We start from the raw sequence: 22,767 nt of genomic DNA, 5'->3' as shown, positions 1-22,767 counted from the left end.
ATGTGTTTAACTTTGAAAATGTGGGCGCAATTTTAATTGTCAAAAAACTCCAGTGAACCATTAGTTCATTTTGCTCAAACAGAAATTGAGGCCTGCCTCTAATTCTGGTCCTCCTTCCAATAAAGGCCTGGAGCTTGATGAGCTTGAGTCAAATACAGTCCCAGGCCTGTATTAGAGGATTTACGGTACACACATATATATGTATGTATGTATGTATATATGTATGTATATATCCATCCATTGTCTGAACCCGATTTGTCCACGTAGGGTTGCGGGGGTGGGGGTGGGGGGGTGGGGTGCTGGTGCCTATCTCCAGCGGTCAATGGGCAATCAGGCGGGGTACACCCTGGACAGAGAGCCAGTCCATTGCAGGGCATCACAGAGACACACAGGACAAACAATCATGCACACAGACTCACACCTAAGGATAATTTAGACCAATAAACCTAACAATCATGTTTTTGGACTGTGGGAGGAAGCCGAAGTACCTGGAGAGAACCCGCGCATGCACAGGGAGAACATGCAAACTCCATGCAGAAAGATGCCAGGCCGGGAATCGAACCCAGGACCTTCTTGCTGCAAGGCAACAGCTCAGTGTTAAAGTCAGACACCTAAAGTAAGAGTACTTATCATACAGATGTTTATAGAGAACGTAAAAATACTATTGAATTCTGCAACATCACTGGACTGCCCAAGTATATGCCTGACCTTTAATCACCTTAATAAAGGACAAATATTTCTCAATACCGGCCCGATGTATCGATACTCTCGTTAAGAGGCATTAGAAAATGTTTTAAGCTAATTTGTTTTCCAGATTCGCTATTTGCAGCTTTACCTCTATTTTCAACAAAGACCTGCCAAGATAGGCAATGTTTTACATTTGAAGATATAAACTCATTCTTTACTGCTAGTAAAAGAAAATACTCAAACACAAATGTAATGCATGTGCCATTTTATTTACAAACTGCATCTTTAGTGATCATTTTGGATATCACAATACCTCCAACTCACAAAGAGTCAATCCTATGAAGAACTGAAAAAAAGAAAAGGCAAAAAAATCAAATGAAACGTTTAAAAATTGCAATGGTGAATAATACTTCTGTGAAAAATATAGATCTGTCATAAAAGGTCATCTTTGTGTGTAAAGCAATATAAAGACAACTTTCATATATTTCATTCTACCTTAAAATAATTCAAGGCATTGATTTCTGATTGACATGGAAGAACAGCACCAGAACCGCACTGATTCCAGTAAAATGCACCTTATGAGAAAAACATCTGAAGTTGAACGACAGCTGCTACAGTTCTCATCCTCTCCTTTTCTACAAAATGTACATTTTTATTATTATGAATATGTTGGCACTCCATAACAAATGGATGTTTTACAGACTGTACTTAACTACAGTTATATATAAAGATTTGTTTTTACAATAGATCAACTCTGTATGTAAGCCTACTTAAATGATTAAGGCTTGTTAAAGTAGGCAATCAGATTCCTGTGTTTAATTAGTGGTGCTCTACTTCCTATACTGATTGCTTTCTACCTAGTGCATACTTTTACAATGAGTTAAAATGTGACATTTAAGGGGAGAATGGGGGTGGGGGGGTAAAAAGCCAATATAAATCTATAAAAAGGCCCACAAAAGAGGGCTCTGAAAACTACAAAACCCTACAAAGTACAGGAGTTGTTTCTTTCCAAAACGTTCTCCCAAATAAAGTCAGTGTTTTCTGTTGGGAAGGGATCCGTTTCTTCTGAGGCTTTCATTTTAATTTCAGGCATCTATTTGTACTTTTTTTTTTTTTTTACCAAATTTGCAGAGACTGGATCATGTGCAGACCTGCTGCACTTGACTGATTAGCTCCCCGAAGCGATCAAAGAGCTTCTCGACCCAAGCTCCGTTTTGCAGACACTTTTGTATGGTCTCCTCCTGCCCGAGGTCTCCTGCCTGAACCTGCAGAGACGCAATCTAGAAGACACAAAAACAATTCTAAAAAGCTGCAAACATAAAAGTACTGTCAGAACGAATGTTTCTCATTCAATCGTACGTAAGAAAGAGTAACCGAAGCGTTCCACGTTATAGACGCGTTTTAAACCAGGTTAGCATGGCCTGCCGGACTCGCCCTCTCTCTCTTCTCTACACAGAGGACACGTCTGGATACTCAGAGACAGAGAGCACCATCAGAGGTGGGACTAGCCAGCTCAAAATAACCAATCATAAAAAAGGTGTTGTTTTTTAGCTGAAGTCAAAGATGGCGTCTGATGACATTGCAAACATCTTTGTTTAGAAGAAAGGCTTTCAGCAGATCTTCTGGTTGTGGTTTTAAAGACATGTCCAAGTCATTTAGAACAGAGTAAAGAGCCGCAGCGAACTCCGCTTCAGACGCCATCTTTGCTGTTTATGAGGAACTGAGCATTGCGGTGTGTGGCGTATGCTAAGCCTTGACTTTTCTTTTACTAGTTAAAGGGAGACTTGAGTTTTATGTTTATTTATTTAGCAGACGCTTTTATCCAAAGCGACTTACAATTTATAACCTATAGGGTATGTTGTGATCTGTGGGGGAAACCGGAGTACCCGGAGGAAACCCACGCATGCATGGGGAGAACACGCAACTCCAAGCAGAAAGACCACAGCCGAGTTTCAAACCTGCGACCTTCGTGCAGCGAGGCAACAGTGCTAACAACTGCGCCACCATGCAGCCCAGTTTTGGCTTGCTTTTAGCACCCTCTAGTGTCCGTTTGTAGAACCGAAAGCAAAACCTTTCTCTTCGCAGTGCATTTGTCTTTTTAGCACCTTATCTAACAGCTGAAATGTCTCCTCAGCCTTCCTTAGTGTCTTCAGGAGTTACTCATCACCACATTAAACAAATCAGCTGTGTTAATCATCTAAAACATGCAGCAGACATCTCAAGTCCCAACAAAGTGGACAGGAAGTGGAATGTTCTGGCCACAGCCTTTCATTAACCCTGCAAAGAGCCATTTTAGCACATACTGGCTCAAGAAAATTAGTTATAAATATGACAAAGTTTCAAAGTGGCTCTTAAGGAACTGGGGATCTGCATGTGTATTTTATTTAGAAAGTTTCCAGATGCTGCTTTTGTGCTGGACTTCTTGTCTGGCTGCTATCTGGACTGCTGTGCTTGACATGTTGTGGAAGCGCAGCGAGTGAAAAAAAGACTTGAAGCGACACAAACTATGGTTTTGGGATGTGTCTAAGAAGTGCTGCTCCACGCCAGCTGGAAACATACCCATGGACTACAACAGTGCCTATCAGCTGCACATAATGCTTGGTGGATGTTACGCTAATGCACCCAGTGGGAAACGCTGGGTAACATCTCACTAATTGTGCACTGAAAGATTATGGCCATGTACACACACAGCTGGGTTTTTGTATAACCGGATGCCCTCCCCCCGCCCACCTAGGAAAAAACACCTCGTTTTCAGCAAAAAAATCCCCAAAACATGCCAAAAAACAATCATTGGAAATGGTTTAACTAGGTGGTAGGCAAAAAGCGTCCTTAACGTCGTTCTTTGCCTGCTTTCTTCTTATTAAAGCAACAACTGAATTTGTAAAAACATGTAAGTGGAAACACGGGTCGCCGTCAAAGCAATTTGGTCACGGGCAATGATGTCGCAATTAGAAAATCTCCACTTTGATGGAAAGTTTTAAAAGAATCATTTTGCGTTCCTTTATCTTCACTCTCGTGTGGACGACAGGCCAGACCATAGAAACATATATTCGTGTTATGGGATACCCGCTACGTGTGCACATGGTCTAAAGCCTGGAACACACTGTGCGGTTTGCGGCTGTCTTAGCCAAATCCCGCGCCGGGAGCATAGCCGTGTAAAAATGGTGAACGTGAGTCTATCAACAAGCATGCTTAAACGCCTGCGACTCCTGTCTGCAACTGACCAATGAAACACACCTTTGGGATGCTGCAGCAGCAGCAAGCCTCCGCCTCTCTTAACTTAGGTTTTAATTTTATGTTTAAAATGCAGATCATAAACTACACACCAGTTTTTATTTATGTTGATAGCCAAAGTTAAACTAGAGTTATACTAAAAATAATTCAACTACCATTTTAGACCATCAGACAAAATGTGAAAACCGTGATTTTATGATCTGTGAGAGGAACATAAAAAAATAAAACACAAAAACATGAGATCCCTTTGCTGTTGGTGGAGATGTCACATATTGAACTGATGCGGATGATTGAGTAGCGTTTCGTTGCAGAGAGATGGGAGGCTGCGCTCCGTGACGGCGCTTCACGCCCGCTGTCACGGGTGAAGCTGATGAGAGAACGGTGAGACAGAATTCAAAACTTTAGATATTGGAGCAATGCGAGAGATTGTTACTTCTCTGCAGTTTCGTGGATTTTTACATCTAAAGGAGGACGAGAAGGATGATTGTCCAACTGACAGATCGGCAGAGGGTTTTGAAAATTATTTTTCATCTTTGAGGAAGATGAGCTGGGTCATGAGCTGACTCTAAAAAGAAATGTTAACTGCTGCGCTTATTTATCTTTTCAGCTTTGTTTTGGTTAGCGGTCTGCTTAGTGACGTATGCTTTCTGTAGCGTTTCCTGCTGGAGCAAGACGTCGTGCAGTCTGACTCACAGAAGGTTTGCGTCGTAGTGTGCCACCTTATGGAGTCCTCACAGTGTGACACAAACAATCCAGTGCGATGGCCAAAGTTGGCACAGTGTTAACCCGGTATAAAACAAACTATAACCTACCTTGTCCTTACACCTGAGGTACGTGTGGTATTTGTAATGCTGCAAAGAGTGGTACAGAGAGAACCACTGAGATTTCTGCTGGTCCACTGTATACTCCTAGAAGAGGAAAAAGTTGATTAAATGCTTTGAAATTTAGATTTTTTAATTATTTACGTCAGAAAATTAATAAAAAAGTGCATTAGATTCTCATCTGAGAGGATGGGATGTAAATAAGTCACTAAATAATTTCAGAGCTTCCACAGGTGGAGATATGAGCAATGCTCCATGTTTTATACAAGATCCAAACGTTCTGTCATGAATCAAAGAGTTTGAGATTCTGCTACAGATAAACACAAATAGCAACACTGGACAGTCTGAACACAATTTCACTCACACACACACACGCACGCACGCACGCACGCACGCACACACGCACACACACACACACACACACACACACACACACACAAAAAACACGACTCCATCTCACCTGAGGCACTTTGTTGGCCACCTTGTACGGCTTCATAGTCTTCCTATTGTAGGCTTTTCCACTGAGGCGCACCTTAAAGGCTGGGGTTTCCCCGTCTTTCTCCGGTTCTGTCACCACGGAAATCTCTGGGAAGCCGTCCAAGGCCGCCTGAGGAACACAAAACAGTTTTATAAGCTGGGAAGAAAAAATAAGACCGTCTTTTTTCCTTTCACATTTAAAGTACATTCTAGACAAAACACAAAAGCCGACCTTTAGGACCTGCCCCACGTGCAGTTTGTTCAGCAGGCGTTTGCTGTTGTCAGCAATCATGCCATCTACTTTCTTCATGTGTGGCAGCAGCAACTCATCTGAAACACAACCAAACAAGCACGTCATGGATGGAAACCAAGCTAATCTGGAATGTTGGTCCAAATTTCAGAGTGAAGAGTACCAACCGTTGGCTTTCTCCAGAGCTGCCAGCACGTCATCGTCCAGGGCGGCGCTGACGAGCAGCTCCACAAAACTCCTGAACGTCTCCTTCATGGTTCGAGTGTTGATGGGCCTTGAAGCAAACGGAGGGCTTAGCTCTGAGTAACAGAGGAGGAAAAAAGTTCAGATCAAACACAGAACTATATTTTAAATCTCAATTTCAAGAAGAGAGAGTCCTCAGCACCTTCAGGTGGTGATCCCGAGGCCGTGGATGAACACTCCTCTTTCCACTTCCTCCTCTTCTTGGGTGGCGGTTCTGCCCTCGGTTTTGCTTGTTTGGGTCGAGGCTTTTGGTTCTGGAAAACGGAGGAAGGTAGAGCCATCAAGCCCAGCAGAGTTTGCACCTGAGAACCCCTGTGGGTCAAAAAGACAGCATTTACAACCAGAGGGAGACATTTCATCAGAAACATCAAAGCTCCACCAGCGAGCTCTCGGCTCGTACCTAAAAGAGCTCATCGGCTTGCAGCGCGGCTTCCGGCTACAAACACGCACGTACTCCCTTTTGTTCACCGTGTCCAGAAACTTCACGTACACTCTGTGGTACATGTTCTTCGCATCGCCAAAGTATCCAAGGTACTGCAAACACAAAAATAATTATTTTTTTTAAATGCTGCAAAACCAGGAGGTCGACTAAATGCGTCCTTTTACAAGTTCAGCTCACACTGTTTGTGGCGGAGAAGACTCTCTTTCCGTCCCGCATCTCAGGCACAAATTTTTGCAGCAAAGCCTTCTGGACCTTCCAAATAGCCGGAGGCTCAGTTCCTGCCCTCATTGTCGCCTATGAATGTGAAATTTGAATTTGGAGCCATATTTGAGTTTGATTGTGGTTGACTAAATATGTTTTTTGGTAAATAAAAATAAAAGTGAATATCAACAAATTTCAACATAAAGTTACGTAGCTGGTTTATCCATAAGCTAGATTGGTTTTGCTCTCTGAAGCACCTTCATGGATTCGACCTCCTCCTTCCGGACAACAAACTCGTCTCTCTCCCGGTACATTCCCTCTCCCCCGCTGTCAGACAGCTCCTCATCTGTGAGTCCCTCCATGGCCACGCTCATCAGCTGCACAGCCAGCTCGCCTGACGGGACCACTTTAAGCTCGTCTTTGGTCACAAACGCCGTCCCACCTGAGACCACGGCTGCCACAGGTGCAGCGGGCACCTGCTGCAGGTAGACCTGCGTGACGATGAACGACGTGGTCGGAAGCTGGTCTGGTTTCATTGTGGAACTGTGGATTTGGTTATCTGAATGATTGGGAACATATGAACACGGTGAAGGTAAACTTTGACAAAAAGAAAGACAAAAGTGACGTCAAACTGGGGCTATGGTAACAAGTAGGACATTACCTGTCCTTGTTTTCCGATCTGCCGCCTCGTCCAGAGACGAGAGTGCTGAGCTGATGCTGTTCCTCAGAGCTTGGTTCCTACCAGTGTTCTCCTCTTCATCTGAGCTGAAGGATGGCAAAGTCTCCAGGTTCTTTTGGAGATCTTCCTCCAGACGTTTCTGCTGAGAGCTCGCTGCCGGACTCTCCTGATGAAGCAACGGTCCAGGCAGAATCTGTACTTTGGGGCGCAAAGCAGACAAAGCGCACGGTTTGGAATGGGCGGATGTTTTTTTCGGGCGATTAGCTGTTCTTGCAGGACTTTGGGAGTGCTGCTGTTTGGGTCCAGACTTGATAAAGTCCAGGAAGGAACCAATGAAGCCAGTTTTGACTTCTGGCTGTTTCTCTTCCACTTCTCGAATCTTTTGCCTGATTCTCTCTTGTTGGGGACAGCCATCGTAGGTACTCTGTGGAGCTGATGGCGGACTGACATCACTGGCCCTGGAGTTTTGCCTCTTGGACTGCCCACTACGCTTGGCTAGTCTTGATGGTCCTCCATCATCTTCAGCAGCTCCTGCTTTGCTTGAGGACTTGGAGCGTACCTTCTTTTTTGAAGAATCTTCCCCAGCAGGACATTCTTTGAAGACCTCTTGTGTTTTAGCACATTTAGCATTGTCTTTGACTTGGTTTTGGACACCTGAAGAGTCAAACATCTGTTCGCCTGAGTGGTAGCCATTCTCAGAGCTCCTACCATGTTTATTCGTGTTTAGATCGGTAGAGCTATCATGCAGAACGAGCTGACCCTGACAGTCGGTGACCATCTGGGCTCCATCTAACGTCATACTGACAGTGTAACAGTTAGTGTTGGTTGTGATTGAATGCTGTGCTGAGGAGAAACTTGGTGACATTTGTCTCAAATCGATCGTCTGTAGATGTGCTTTGGACTCAACGGGACTTCCTATTTCTGCCATTTCAGCCTCAGCGGAAGATGCAGCTTTCACAAAATCTTGGGGTGCAACACCGCAGGCCACCACAGTGGCAGCCAAGATGTCGTCAACGTTTGACAAGATATTTCTGTCGTCTGCCAGCAGCATAGAGTCTGGGAAGCAAATAGAGTTGAGGGTGAACTGGTTCTTGGTGTCGTTTTGTTGCTGACCTGCTGCCTGGCTGTAGTGATGTTTAGAGGAAGAAGAACACTCCGATCTTGGCTCGGTCATTACTGTGGCCTGCAGACTTTGGGTTTCAGTGACAATGGGAGTTAGAAGGTCTCGATTCATCTGAAGGTACTGCACATGAACAGGGTCCACGCACTGAGCTGGTGGTTCACTGTGGTGAACAAGGGGCTGCTGGACCAGAATCACCTGGTTGGGCTCGAGGAGAACCTGAGAGCTAGGAAGTGTGATGAACTGGTTATTTTGTTGATTCTGTTGAAGTGGGTCGGGAGGCCTAAGCTGAACAGGGGGCTGCTTTAGTTGCTCTGGACAAAGAGGAACGTGGGACGGAATGATCGTGGAGTTTGTAGTCGTCGCGTTGGCAACTTCATGACCATCGACGCCATTTGAACAAATCTGCTGCTGGCTCACAGAACCAATCGGTTCATCCTTCAGCTGTACTGAATGTGTAAGACTGTGTCCCAGGAACTGTTCATCGGATTGAGAATTGCTACGAATGACAGTTTGCTGTTTGTGATCGTCCATTTTCGAAACGACACAGATGACGTTGTTATGGGGGACCGCGCTGCTATCTGCAGCAGAAACCATAGACACTTGTTGTAGAGCCACGATATCCTGGAGAGGAAGCTCTTCAAGTTTTTGTTTGGAATATATTGGCTTTATGTCCTGTATGGAGGAGCTTATGGTGTTTTGTAAAGACTGAGCAGATGAAGAGTAGGTGGGCATGGATACAGACAAAATGTTTTGGGTCTGCGTCAGAGCGCTGTGGGCGTCCCCTCCCAACGAGTCCTGCACATGGCCATAGTCCACGGTAGAACTTGTTGGGAGGCTCTGTACACAAGTGGCCGAATACACAGCATTAAGGGAATGTCCTGTGCTGTAGCTTTGACACGGTGCCACAGATTCCTGCTCTTGTGGCGGAGATGTAAATGTCATATTCGGGGCACCCTGAGAGTGGGAAGTAGAGTAACTTTCAGAGAAAGTGTCCTGACACAAGCTTTGGACCTGGGCTGCGTACGGGACCCCCTCCTCCTGCCTCAGCCCAGGGGTGGAGGAGTACACAAGAGTCTGGCCAAGAGGTGCCACATTATCAGAGTGGCTTGACAGAGAAGGTAGAGTTGTATAAAGGGAGGGTAGTTTTTCAGAAGGGGATTGGGAGGTCGGAGTCTGAGTGTGGGGTGTGATGTAGGTCTGAGACAAACCACTTGCCAGTAGGTTAGAGAGCTGGACTACTTGCTGACTGGAAATCACTGAGTTGTGCTTGTGAGCAGGATAATGCTCAGGAGACCCTGTTCTTAGGTTCTGAGAGGAACTCTCTTCATCCCCAGCAGAGTGTGGAGCTATTTTGGAGGAACAGTCTTGTGAAGGAGATGGAAAAGCATCCGTTTTTGGCTGTGGAGAACCATCGACTACTTGGGTTGAGTCTGCCCTCGATGATGAGCAGCTGGACACCGGGGTGTGACGGGATGGGTCCTCCTGGTAGGACACATCTGTTTCACTGCCTGGGCCGTAGTAACTCTGCAGAGAGTGCTCCGAATTGGGCAACTCCTCCGAGGCCATGTGGGTACTTGGAGGCCTCTGGTGGTGCTTGATCACACTACATTCACGTTGAAGTGCTCTTTCAATAGAGTTAGAGAAAACTGTAGCCCCGTATGGCTGCGGGGCACCATGAGGAGCAGGCAGTGCGGTGGGAAGCAAACTGAATTGGGGCTGCAAGAGGTGTGGGGCTGACTCCTGGGCCGAGCGGTACGTGGAGGACTGCACAGGCAGAGCAGAGCCCAGGGATGGCGTGGAGAGGTGATTGAAGGCCAGGGCAGTGGGAAGGACAGCCTGGCTGGGTTTGTAATGGAGCAGCGAATCATGGTGAGAAAACAGGCCGTTAGTGGAAGGGCTGAAGGCAGGATCCTGGAGAGCCAGGGAGGCGTTGGTAGCATAACTCCTGGAAGGGTAGGCACCTGTGTGCTGAAAGGATGACAGAGCAGCAGGAGACGGGAAAGTGGCTGTTGAAGGCAGGGCACCAGTCAAGTACAGCTCAGTGGTGGAAGAGTTGGTACCTATGCGGAACAAATTACATGAAATAAAAACACACTGCACTCAAACAGAAAATAAAGTACATCATTTTAAAACGTTCTCACCAGCGGGCCAAGACGGAGGTCTAAAAGGAGGAAGCAGCGAGGCACTAACAGGACCAGCCTGAAGACTTCTCGACTCCATAGCTGACAGGAAGCTCATGATTGAGGTCACTGGAGTATTGCTGCTTGACTCAAGTGTTCCTGATAGCAGATTTAAAAATAAATATCATGTCAGAATTAATAAAGACATAGTATCTAATTCCAAGTGGGGATGTCAACTTTTCAGCTAAATTGGCAAACAAAAGCGTAACTCGCAGGACTCACTTGTATCTGCTGGGATGTGAGTTGTAGTGTAAGTAGGAGGCTGGTGTGTTGACGAGTAGCTCTGGTGCTGGAGGAGCTCTCCATCGAGGTGTGCCGCTCCATAATTGGGACTGAACGCACAAAAGAAAACCATAAGTCTTCTCTTTTCTTTAACAAGTAACAAGTTTGGTATGTGAAAAAGCTTGAAAGATGAAGTGCAGAAGAGATGGATGGTGCGCTTATCTTTGCAAGTGACTTACGAAGCTCTGATAGAGATTACTGAATTATTGAGTGGCCTTACAATCTTTTATTTATTTATTTTTTTACCTCTGTTTATTTCAGCATCAGCACTATTGAAAACTCTCAAAGCTAAAAGAAAAGCTATCAACCTTTCCAGGAATCCTAATATTGTTGTTATTGACACTAGTCATGTGTTAAAGCCACGCAGAATCCAACACAAGTTCCTAAACAATGCTGATGCAACAAAATTGCTTAAAAAACGAATCTGGGTGACAGTATGCTGTTTTTTGTGGCAATTTTCTTTGTAAAATGTTTATTTTGGAAAATAAAACAGCAGTAAAAAAAACTACACTTGCATTATTTGTATATTCATGGTAAAAAAATAATTGATTAAACTCAAATGTAATCGATCTAGTGAACCCAATCCAACGTATTGTCCTTCTGTGAGAAAGTAAACATCTGTGGCTGAAGCTGAAATTAGTCATTTAGGTTGTTTACTGGTCCTTTAGACAAACACACCAGAGATTAAGAAGAAGAAAAGATCATTTCTATAGTTAAGCTATTCCTATGTACTGACAGACTTCAAAAAGATGGGAAAAATGAAATTTAATAAATTTAAATGTCGGGGTATGCCTGATGAGTGTCCTAATAAAACTCCACTGCTGCTTCAGATAAATAAAATAATAAAAATAAAAATCAAAACTTTAACCTATTACAGATTTAATCTATTATATAAACGCGTTTATGGTATAATTAGCAATAATGATCAAATAACTGTTAGAATCATTAGTTTTTTCCCACTTCGATCAATGTTTTTAGAGAAAAACAACTTAAACTGGTATTAAGTTATAACAATTATAGCAGCTTTGTCAACTGATATATCAGCTGTGAATCACAATACAACAGTTGTATCTCATTTAATTAAAAAAAATCAAGCTAAATTCCTCTGAAAAACAAAAACAATGGCAGGAATATAATGTACACACACCATCATGTCGCTTAAGACACTGATATGTCATTAATTACTATGTATTGACTTGTTTTGGCTTAGGTATTCAAGAAAAAGACCCATAAAATGATAATCTGCATTAGCTAGCTGATCAAATCATAATAAAGTTACGAGGCAGCAGTTTTTGGGGTCCGTGGCCATACTGGGAGAAGAAGGTTTGTTAGGAAAAACTGCACAGTAACAAGTCCGTCTCCACAGCTGCTAAAAAGTGGAGATTTACCCCTAAAAGCTCATGACAACACCGCGTCTATGGTTCGTCTCCGAGCTCAGAGCTAGGCCCTCCATCACCGGGGTTTCCTTCCGAAGGTGTCCCGCCCCCTGCTTCATCTCCTTACCTTGGTTTGGTGCTAGCCGAGCCGCGGTCGTAGGCCCACGAAGCTGCGGTCTGTGCCGGAGTAGCCAGCGCGTCCGCAAAGCTGTAGCTCGGGTAGTTCCTGTCCATCATCCGGTGAACGAGTCGCTTCTTCCCCGGAGGAGCTTCGAGAAGCGGTGGACGCACATCGTAGCAGCGGAGGAAACCGCAGCCCGGGTCGGACCCTCCGAGTTGAAAGGAGCGTGCAGCCTGCGTCGTCCCGCAGGAAAAGTGTCTCTTTACCCTCTTGGGGGATTTTTCGTTGTTGTTATTTTTCTTTCATCTCCTGTTGGTGTAAGTTAGTTACTCCTCCAGGAGACGCGTGTGCGTGCGTGCGTGTGTGTGTGTGTGTGTGTGTGTGTGTGTGTGCGTGCGTGCGTGTGTGTGTGTGTGTGTGTGTGTGTGTGTGAGAGAGAGAGAGAGAGGCAGGAACACATGGCTGCAGCTAGCACGCTACAAACGTCCCATGGAAATGGACACAATGCTAACAGGAAGGGAAAAGAGTGAACAGAGAATAAATAAACAAAATAAAATGTAAAATAAAATAATATCATACGAAAAAAATATTTAAAAACCATCTAGGTGGAGTGCTGGTTTCAACTCACGCTCTCAAAAGTCATGATTTTTGTTTTTTTATTTGCACTTTGTTTCAAAATACAAATAAACGAATTAATCACAAAACTGAATCCTACTCACGCTTGAAGCGCAATTTCTGCTGTTCTTATGCTTAATTATAATTTTATCCATGAAAAAAATCAATAACATATCAAGACATCTATGTACAGGTAAAGTAATCTGCACGTACAGATTATTTACAGCCCATTTTCTTTCATAATTAGATTATTTGCTTAGCCATGTCTCACAGTCTACTTAATCCTTATTCCTAATTTTACCCCAACTTTGCTGTATATTTGAAAGAATACTTCGTCATGTCTCATATCAAGCCACAAAATTCCCATGTGTAATTTTGTTATACTATTCTGTTATCGATTAGTTTGGAACACACTAGTGTTAATCTATTGTCGCTATACACTTTATGAATTGTATAATTTTAATGTATTTCCTTGATTGTGTTATTCTTATACAAATAATCTGAGATAGGAATGAATAAGCATATAACTGAGTGAACTGCTATATAAAGGAACACACATTTAAGAGTAAAAAATGTATATGGAAATAAACTTCATTCATAGCCAGACTCCAGCTGAATTCTGTTTATTTATGCAAGAAATGCTCAGAATGCAGATTGTATCTGAAAGAAAAGACTGAATGTTGTGGATTAAATCCCTAAATCCAAAACAATAGCTTTATAGTCATAGTTCACATCTTTGAAGTGGGATTGTGTGAAAAAGCTATAATTTATCATCATTGCTCTTTGAACAGCCTGTGTTTGGAGAAAGACGGATTAGTTCTGCTCAAACAGAATGTTATGTCCCTGGGAAGGTGTTTAACCCACGACATGAAGAATCATCACATGACAAAGGAAGAAAGTTCAAACAATGATTTATTTAACCTAACTAAAAGTGTCCTGGAGATATCCAAGTACAACGTAGCCGGCACGAGTCCAGAAGCCAGCAGGGAGGGTAGACGGTGTGACGGGGTGTCCAGGAGAGGGAGCCAGATGATGGCAGCAGAGGGCAGTGGAGCAGGAGGAGAGGCGAACCTTGAGAATTGTAATCCAGGCGGGTTAAGCCGGGCGTACACTGTGCGACTTTTTCACTTTTTTGAGCCGATTTTCCAGTCGTGCGAGAAGCCACGACATCGGGGCGAGTTTTGCGCCGAGCGGTCGTGTAGTGTACAGGGGGTTACGAGAGGCGATTAACACCACGTGACCAGCCGCCGATCAGCAGTCGTGAGGTCGCAGGGACTTCTGGTGTGTTTAATATTTCGCTCGTCCCTCGTGAGGGTATCGCACTGTTGAAGCGGCGCTGCGAGCAGCTACGATCCAAAAAGTATCAGAACCGCTCACGGCGTATGCGCGCGCAATCCTGCATCAACGCCGGCCGGTCGCTCGCTGTTTCCCTAATAACACACGCTGTTCGTTTTTGTTTCTACACGTTTTTTTTTTACTCACAATGATTGTCAAGAAAGCGTGTTTGTCGTGTTCATGTCAAATTAAACTGATCACAAAACACAGATTCACTTTATTTCGTTTTCCACATCCAACCCCCATAAATCCCTGTGTGTCCTCCTGCAGCACTCCCGAAGGACAACAGACAAGACAGAAAAGTCTGACGTGTTGAGTAAAAACTGCTATTTTTAGCACATTTTTAGGGCCGACGTGTTGCTACCAGACGTACAGTGTGAGCAGTCAGGTCGCATCCGAGAACTGGGTCGTGCAGTGTGAGCACATGACTCGTGAGATCTGCCCTGCGAGGAAGTCGTACAGTTTGAGCTGAAGCTGAGTGCTACGAGTGAAAAAGTCGCAGTGTACGCCCGGCTTTATGGTGACTTCCAGGTAGGTACATCCAACAATGGCTCAGCGATTCCAAGTATCCTGAAGATGAAACAAACTTGAGTCCAAACACCAAAATTCAAGCACAAAAAACCAGATAAATCCAAAAACTGCGACAGCACGAATGTCTGAGCAGAGACCAAGCAAAACCTAAGAACTGAGTAGCAAGATTCTACCGTGAGTAGTTAATCATCCAGCGATGTGAAGTGGTTCCCTCTCCTCTTAAATAGAGCTCTGCTGCGGTTGATTAGAGGAACTGCAGCTGCCGCTGATCGGTAATGCTCCGCAGCTGGTGAGTGCCCTCTCCTGGAATGAAGATCTTACAAAGATGTTGTAGAGAAGAGGGAGTACTCACCCCGTCACACAACACCGAAAGGTGACTCTTCTCATCCCAAACTCAAATGTTTCAGTTTATGCAGCTACTATTTGATACCACATTGATTTTTTTATTTAATGGTTATACTGGTAGTAATGAACTTCCCTTCAGAAGTGCTATATTATACATGATTTCATTTATTAGATTATTGAACTCATGAAATGATCAGGCAGACCATAAGGCTTCATCTCTTCAGGCGTGTTTCCACTATCAGAACTTCCGGGTGACTTTACCAGGACTTCCCATGTGTGTCTCCCCTTCACCGGCGGAGTTGAACAGGCCATTTACCGGGCCATTTTTAGGAACCAACAGACCTCCTGAACAGGGGTAGTTACTCAGAAAGGCCCGGTAGAGATACTGAGAAGAACTTTTCGTTAACTCATGCTGATTGGTTGGAGGTCCAAAACAACCAGCATTAGAAATTTAGAAGAGTTGCTTGTGAAGCAGAAATTTGGTTTTTAACTCAGCATGAGTCTTTTTAGTGTTAGTTCTTAAGCTTTAGTTTTCATGTATTTTATGTTGTGTATCGTTTTTAATTTATGTGAAGCACTTTGGTCGGGTTTATACTGTTCTGAGGTGCTATACAAATAAAATTGGCTTGGCTTCACCACCTGCGTCTGTGCGGAGACACGCAACGCAAAAATACATCTGTGCAACGGCTTTCTGGCACACTCAAATTTTTAAATATCTGTCAAAAGTGACGGAGACCACACTTGTGATTGGTCAAGACAACCCTTCCTGTAAATTTGTCAACAGCACCACCACTGTACTGTCAAAAAGTAAAAAGATATTTAGCGGCGCACACGGAACAGATTGAAGAACGCAGCGTGGGAAACGTCCAAAAATATGAACATTTATTCACCCGTGACTGAAGGAGTACAAAAACACAGAGCAAATGTTTTCTCCGTAGACAAAAATGATGGGAAACGTGGGATTAGAGCATGGTTTAGAGACGACATCCACATGAAGAAGTGGAGGACAAATTAATCCGTGTGACAAAGTCTAAAATATATAAACAGGTTAGTAAATATGCTATCGTGGATCGGATACATTAGTGTAATGGTGACATTATACCACAGAAAAGCGCTACGCCCTCTGTTGTCCTGGCGGGGAATTGCTTTGCAACACTCCCCAGGTGACGGAGAAGTCAGAAAGCAAAACGTCTGTCAATGCGTGTGCGTCTCTGCCTTGTGGAGAAGTATTTAATCAGACCTCACAGAGCACTGTAAATAAATGGTGCTTCTGGTCAACTAACACATTTTACATTATACAGCCACTCTCTCTTCCGAATGGATTACATTTCCGTACTCCGACAGAAATAAAACCTTAAATGTTAATGTGGACACTTTTTGGTGCTCACCAGTGACATCACTCACTGCCGAAACAGTCGCGATAGGCTGACGTCTGTGCAAAGTCCTTAAAGGTTTACATTTGTATGGAAACACAACAGCAGAGAGGACTGAGCCATTGTCTCTCCCCACCCAAGCCCCCACAACAGACCCCCAAAACAGATCATATAGATATGTCGATGCTCCCCACCCAGAAATAACCTGGAAGTTACAATGGAAACACGCCTTTAAGATGTTTTAAAGTGAGATTGTGTAGTTTTTACCATTAATCTCTGGAAATATTCATTGAAATGTTGTAAATGAATTAAAAGATAGTAAATTGTTGAAAAATATTGGCGGTTTTATAACATGTAACCATAAAAATTGCATCTAAAATGCATGGGAGCGGATCTAAGTCTCTGGGCGACGCCATATTGTATGCCATGTTTCCTTCTACAGACACCCGTGAGGACAGAACACATTTACTGATTTGTAACAAATGGTAACAAAACTTTCAGCATTAATAACCGTTCTTTTACACGTTTACCTCTTCACTCATTCCAAGTGATGAAAGGGAATCTGATGTTATTTAGCTGGAGATTGCACACCCAAAGATTTTTGACCTAATGGCCAACATTACGGTCTTACTTGAACACAAAAATATCGCTTGCTTGCAATGATTTAGGTATCTACTGCCCCCTATCGCCAGGGAAAATACACACTGTCACTTTAATGTAAAACTGAAGAAAACTTCTGTTTCTATTCATTTTAATTTTTTAAAATCATAACAGAAAATAATGAAAACAGAGGAAAAACATACTTCACATTTGATAACATATGAATGAATAGGTGAACCACGTTTACACCTTTTTTATACAGCAGTGAGAACATTCACAGCATTTTACAAAAATAAACAGTGAAACCTGAGAAAGCAAACAGAGACCAGCACGGCAAATACCTTCAAGCAATATTCACCTTCAGTAGCTGTTTGGTGGATTTCCTTGTCAAGAAGCTGCTTTAAAAGTCACGCTGCTTTCCACACAATTCCAAAACATGCTAAATCATCATGACATCTCCTTTTGTGTTCCTGAATATAAGCTTTTATAAAGTCTAGAGATAGAATCCAATTCAACACTATAAAACTCAAAAAGCAGCAAAATGGGTCAAATGTACAGTTCCCAGCATAAATTACAAAATACAATCACACAACCAGGCTTTTGCAAAGGCACAAAAAAGAAAGAGGAGCCAAAACCTCAAAATATCATTCAAGTAAAACATGTTCATAGATATACAATTCAAAATAGAAGTTTGATTCACAGAAACAAGATCAATGCCAAATTCTAATTTATAAGTAATTATTTACTAAGCTTTCATTTGACTGAAAAAAAAAACATTTGTTGGGGAAATTCATTTTTAAACATTTCCTTCTTTAAAACCAATTTAAAATCCATTTTCTTGCAGTAAAATTACAAAGTCAATCATTTTTAATCCTCTGTTCTTAGATAACAATCTCCAGGTCCATTAGGTCAAAGTGCTTCTTCAGCGTCTTTCCGCCTAAAAGGCCAATCTTGACCTACCCTAAATTTTACTTCCTGTTTACCATTGGTTCTGTTTTTGGATAATTTCTACATGGATGCTCCACAGCTAACTCAACTTTATTCCATGCTGATGTTTTTATTAAGAATATTAAATAATTCCTCACAGAGGATCTTAGAGACACCATCAAATAAAAAGTTAGTGGTTATTCCAAAAGAAAAATGAGTCCTCTGAAAAAATTACTTTGGACATTTCAACAGGAAGGAATCTTAGATCTATGGAAGGAACTAAAAATTGGCATCAAGGAAGTTCACAAACCTCCAAGAACAGGTCAGTTTCCAGATGGCTGGAAAAGGGCACTGGTGAAGCCATCTGGGAACATCCAAGACTAAGCTAATTACAGGCCCATTAGCCTTCTACTGATCATGTCAAGTCCTGGACAAAATTTTTTTCTGAGCAGCTCCTAGAATATTAGGAATTAGGAAATGTTGCCGTATTTCTAGATTTCAAAAAGGCATTTGATACTGAAAACTATAGCATAGTAATTTAAAAACTTTCTTCCTTTCATTTCTCCAAGCGCTTGGTTTCAGTCATATTTGCAGAACTGTGAATGCGTCAGCAACAATAACTGTAAAACTAATTTTCTAAAAATCGAAACTTAAAGGAACATTTCTAGATCCCATTCTATTCAGCTTATGTATCAATTATCTTCCAGAGGTATGACCTGAGGTGAGCTTACAGATATATGCTGATGACACAGTTTTTCGTGTATCTGGTAAAGATGGTGCCACAGTCAGTGATAAATTAACCGACAGTTTATGATTTCCAAAGGGCTACAGGATTCTCTCTTAATCCTCAACACATTTCTATAAATGGGGAATCATCTTTGAATAATATCTCAGTTAAATTTTAAATGTCGTGTCAACAAAAGCTTGTAAAGTAGTCCGATCAAACATAAACTGTTTTAAGATGATAAGAAAAGAGTCCTATGGAGATAATGTGTGGTCACAGACTAGCCAGACCACACATGACCCACTGGAAAGATTTTACAACAGGGCCCAGTTACAACCATCGTAAAACTATCGAAATACAGCTTTTTAACATTTACATATTTTGTTAATTTTAGTTTTCTAAAGGTGTTTTTTAAATGTAACGACCCAATGAAAATTGTTTACATCTGGGTAACTGCACACATCCACACTAGCTGGAGGGCAAGAACCCCATCTCCAGCCTTCTCCAGAACTCCATCTATGCAATTTAAGCTAACAAAATTAAATATAGGGATTTAGATTTGACTACTTTAAATTATCCAACACATCTTTGTGCAGATGAACAAAAAACTTAAATTGTTAAAGCTAACAGTGTTTAGGATAAAGCTTCTAGATCCGTTTAGCTAGCATCATCAGAACCGACCGTCTACTGGTGTCAAGCCAGCCTCCAGTTGGAGACTTGTAGCCAAGCCAGCCTCCAGATGTGACTGACACTTTAGAGTTAGTTGCTTGTGAGGATTCTGTATCTCTGCCAGAAACCAGAGAACTCCGAGTTTTGGCTCCTGTGACCGAGCTTCCACTTTTATTTACTCCTGAATTATTTTCTGCAGTCACTGATAATTTATCTTTAATCCCTTATTTTTCCACTGATGATGCAAGGGTGGGTCATACGAGACCCTAGAGGACGTGCTTGGATGAGCTTCATCCACACTTGACTTCTCATATGAAGATTTTCCATCTTCATCCTCACCTGAACTTACCTTTGAAACCAGAGATGATTCAATGTTACTGTAGGGCAGGGGTGTCAAACTCAAACTCACAAGGGGCCGAAATGAAACTCTGGGACGGAGTTGAGGGCCAAACTTAATATTTTTTGAAAAAGTGACGGCAAATTTGCACGTTTTCTTTATCAACATGTATGCAATTTTGAACCTTTAAATTAGGAAACAAACATATGTCTGCATTAACACTGAATGTGGAATAACCAAATTACACACGAGCAAGTCAGTTACAAATAAAACACATCAGTGGTATTCATTACTTGTGGTATATTCAGCATTTTTATAATCTATTCAGGATTTATGTTTTCTTGTTTATTAATTTTTCTTATTTTTATTCTCATTTTTTTCTCCTGTAATAAGTGTCATCGCTCCGTCTAGCTTTCCCCACTGAGGAACAATAAAGGGATTTTCTATTCTATTCATCTATCTGCAGCCTTTCCACTTCCTGTTTACTGTAGGTTAAATCTTTTCTCACGGAACAACAACAAAATAAAAATATCATTTTATCTTAAATGAAAATGCAACATCTCACCTGTTAACTTTCATGTTTTGGAGCAGAAAAAGAGCATAAATCCAACATATTTAAAGCTCAGTTTGCTCCACTGGTTTACTGTGATGCTCACCTGTTCCAGCCAGATACCTGCATCATGGGGTTGATCTGAGCTGAGGAGGATACTCCTGTTGTTTTGTTCATCTTCATCATAATAATGACAACATTAGATGACAACAGGTGTTCACATAGGTTTGTGCTGATGAACATGTCTGAGCAGCTTGACCACGTTGTTGTGTGTCAGGGAGGAAACACGACAGCAGCCACAGAGTCATGCTGGTTTGAGCGTGTCGCTGCTTGCTGAAGTTATATCAGCTCTGTCTGGACGTTAGTTTGAAAACTTTCTCTTTCAGTCATGAACACATTACTGAGCGGTTAGAATCTCCGTTTCTGGGCTTCAACGTCAGAAAACAGCTGAGTGAACTCGGCGCTGAGTGAGAGGAGTGTAGTTTGTCCGAGACAGCGGAGCTGCAGACACCCAACTACCCCTGACTGCAGGCCCGGAGTGGCTAATCGGGAGGGTCTGGAGAATTCCCGGTGGGCCGCGCGATGTTTGGGCCGCATGGGCTGGTGCTCTCGTTTTTGTTTTTTTATCATTTTATTTTTATTTTTTGGTGCCGGTGTTCAGTCATGGCACTGAGGCCGCCGGGCTGATCTCATACGCTCCTCCCGGCTGGCTCTACCTGCAGGCTGCAGCTCGTTTTTTTTTCTTTTTGCCCCGTATGCGCCTGTGCGCACCACGTGACCACGCAGTTGACGGAAAGATGGAAAGTAGAGAGAGCAAGGGTGGCGCGGAGAAGGCAAGAATTAAAAAGAGGAAAGCGCTGGAAACAGATGCAGCTAAATGTGCAAAAATGAGCACCTTTTTTTCTCAAACAAGCTTGCGGTCTTTAACTTCAAATGAAGATAAAACGGGTAAGGCAAGTCAAGATGTTAAACTTTACCGGCTGCAAATCACCATTCAAGTTAATAAAGCATCAATAATGAATTATATGGCGTCATGACATAACGTTATGTAATATAGTTAACAGTATGATGTGACTGATGCCACCAAACTGTCTTGTAGCCCCTCAGAGTCAAACACAAGATCCAGTAGGCCTAATAAGCACCAGGCAGAAACTCACCGTTCCAGAGCGGACATGTACAGGTAGGATTACTTATTGAGTCAGTGAACTGAATATTATTAAAATTAATATGATGAAGGCTATTTGTGTAGCCTGGCTCTATATGAAAGTGTCCTAAAATGCTAGATGATTCAGCATTGATCAGAAAGCGTGTAAAAAAGGAACATGAATGCTGAATTGTGACCATTTTCACACAGTGTGATTTAGTGTCAGAAGAAGAGCCAGGAGCCAACAGTGAGGGTATTGCTCCTGTTGGGATAGAAGGTGAGCCAACTCATGTGCAAAAATCAGTTTCATTATAATAATTTTAATGTCCAAATAACAGTAGTGACCTGATGTATTTTTATAGTAAATGCACAAAGCCCACAACAGATCGCTATTAGAATGAAAGTCAAATGAAATAAGCCTGCATATTTTGCCATAGAAAATATTTTAATTGGTTACAAAAAATGTGTTTTCCATATCAAATGTGCTAAAGCTTTACAGATGATTATTTTAATTGTGTGCAGGTGAGTCTAGGGAAACAGGAAAAAGTGTGAAAGGGAGTGCTGAGTCATTTCATTTTAAAGGTTTGAAAATCTCAGAACAGCAGTTTGAACAGAAGGTAGATTGTTATATTGTTAGAGAATGTGTTGTAAAGAACAATGTTGGAGATGTGCACTGATGTTCAAATAAACCTACGTTGTAAAGCAACTCTTTCTTGCACTGAATTACAAGGCTTTACCGAGTAGTGTGCTTTTGTAGACTATACATATAAAGTTCTAACATGATTTTAATAATAATTCATTAAGTGGGCCGGTCTGGGGTCTGAAACTCCAGGGCTGAAAATGTGTCCCACTCCGGCCCTGCCTGACTGCCTCGGCGCTGAAAAAACACAAAGGAGGGGGCGCGTCTGCTCCGCGCTGGCGCCGCAAAGCATCATGGGAGTTGTAGTCTTTGCGGTAAAATCGGCCAGCGGGCCAGTTTTTATATATTTTTGATATTTATCTCGCGGGCCACATAAAAATGCTCCGCGGGCCGCATCTGGCCCGCGGGCCTTGACTCTTGACATATGTGCTGTAGGGTTAATGACCTAAACATAGGAATTAAAGTCTGTTGCTATCAGCTTATATTTTAATTCCTAAGAAGATCAAACAAATTGACAAATTAGATTATATATGGATATATAAATATAAAAGATATAAATTCATACACCAACTTGCTTGGTCTATGTTTAATCAAAAGATTATAATATTTATTTTAAAAGATTTAATTTAATAGCAAAGATTATTTGTTAATTCAGAAGATCTAAAGATCTTTGCCTGTTCAGTGATCAATGTACTCCCACTCTGTGTTTAATTCAAGAAAGAGTCAAGTTTAAGAAGGTTAAGAAATTTATTACAAAACAATTATAAAACATGACAATTTATAAAAGACTTTGATATTAAAAAGACTTTGGTATTAAAAAAGCAACCCTGTGTTTGGATGAATCTAATATGAAGTGTTTGT

The 22,767-nt window shown here is 42.3% G+C and overlaps 1 protein-coding gene across 2 annotated transcripts; it reads right to left on the bottom strand.

Moving 5' to 3' along the window:
* Positions 1 to 937: 937 nt before the first annotated feature.
* On the bottom strand, positions 938 to 12,407 carry qser1 (glutamine and serine rich 1). Of its 2 annotated transcripts, XM_054731881.2 has the most exons (14): positions 12,123 to 12,365; positions 10,560 to 10,669; positions 10,299 to 10,436; positions 7,017 to 10,217; positions 6,613 to 6,914; positions 6,332 to 6,448; positions 6,113 to 6,246; positions 5,855 to 6,024; positions 5,637 to 5,768; positions 5,452 to 5,549; positions 5,203 to 5,349; positions 4,734 to 4,829; positions 1,808 to 1,967; positions 938 to 1,033 (listed from the first exon to the last, which is right to left on the bottom strand). In XM_054731881.2, exons 1-13 carry the CDS (start codon positions 12,230 to 12,232, stop codon positions 1,827 to 1,829), a joined length of 4,896 nt encoding a protein of 1,631 aa, XP_054587856.2. In that variant the 5' UTR covers positions 12,233 to 12,365; the 3' UTR covers positions 938 to 1,033; positions 1,808 to 1,826. The 2 variants fall into 2 exon arrangements, with proteins under 2 accessions (XP_054587856.2, XP_070410589.1); XM_070554488.1 differs by lacking the exon at positions 938 to 1,033 and having other exon boundaries at positions 1,784 to 1,967; positions 12,123 to 12,407.
* Positions 12,408 to 22,767: the final 10,360 nt, after the last annotated feature.

Source organism: Nothobranchius furzeri, chromosome 9 (assembly GCF_043380555.1).
Source record: "Nothobranchius furzeri strain GRZ-AD chromosome 9, NfurGRZ-RIMD1, whole genome shotgun sequence".
NCBI classification, from domain to species: Eukaryota; Metazoa; Chordata; class Actinopteri; order Cyprinodontiformes; family Nothobranchiidae; genus Nothobranchius; species Nothobranchius furzeri.
The sequence above is the reverse complement of the archived record's forward strand: the minus strand, read 5'-3'. Positions and strand labels throughout refer to the sequence as shown.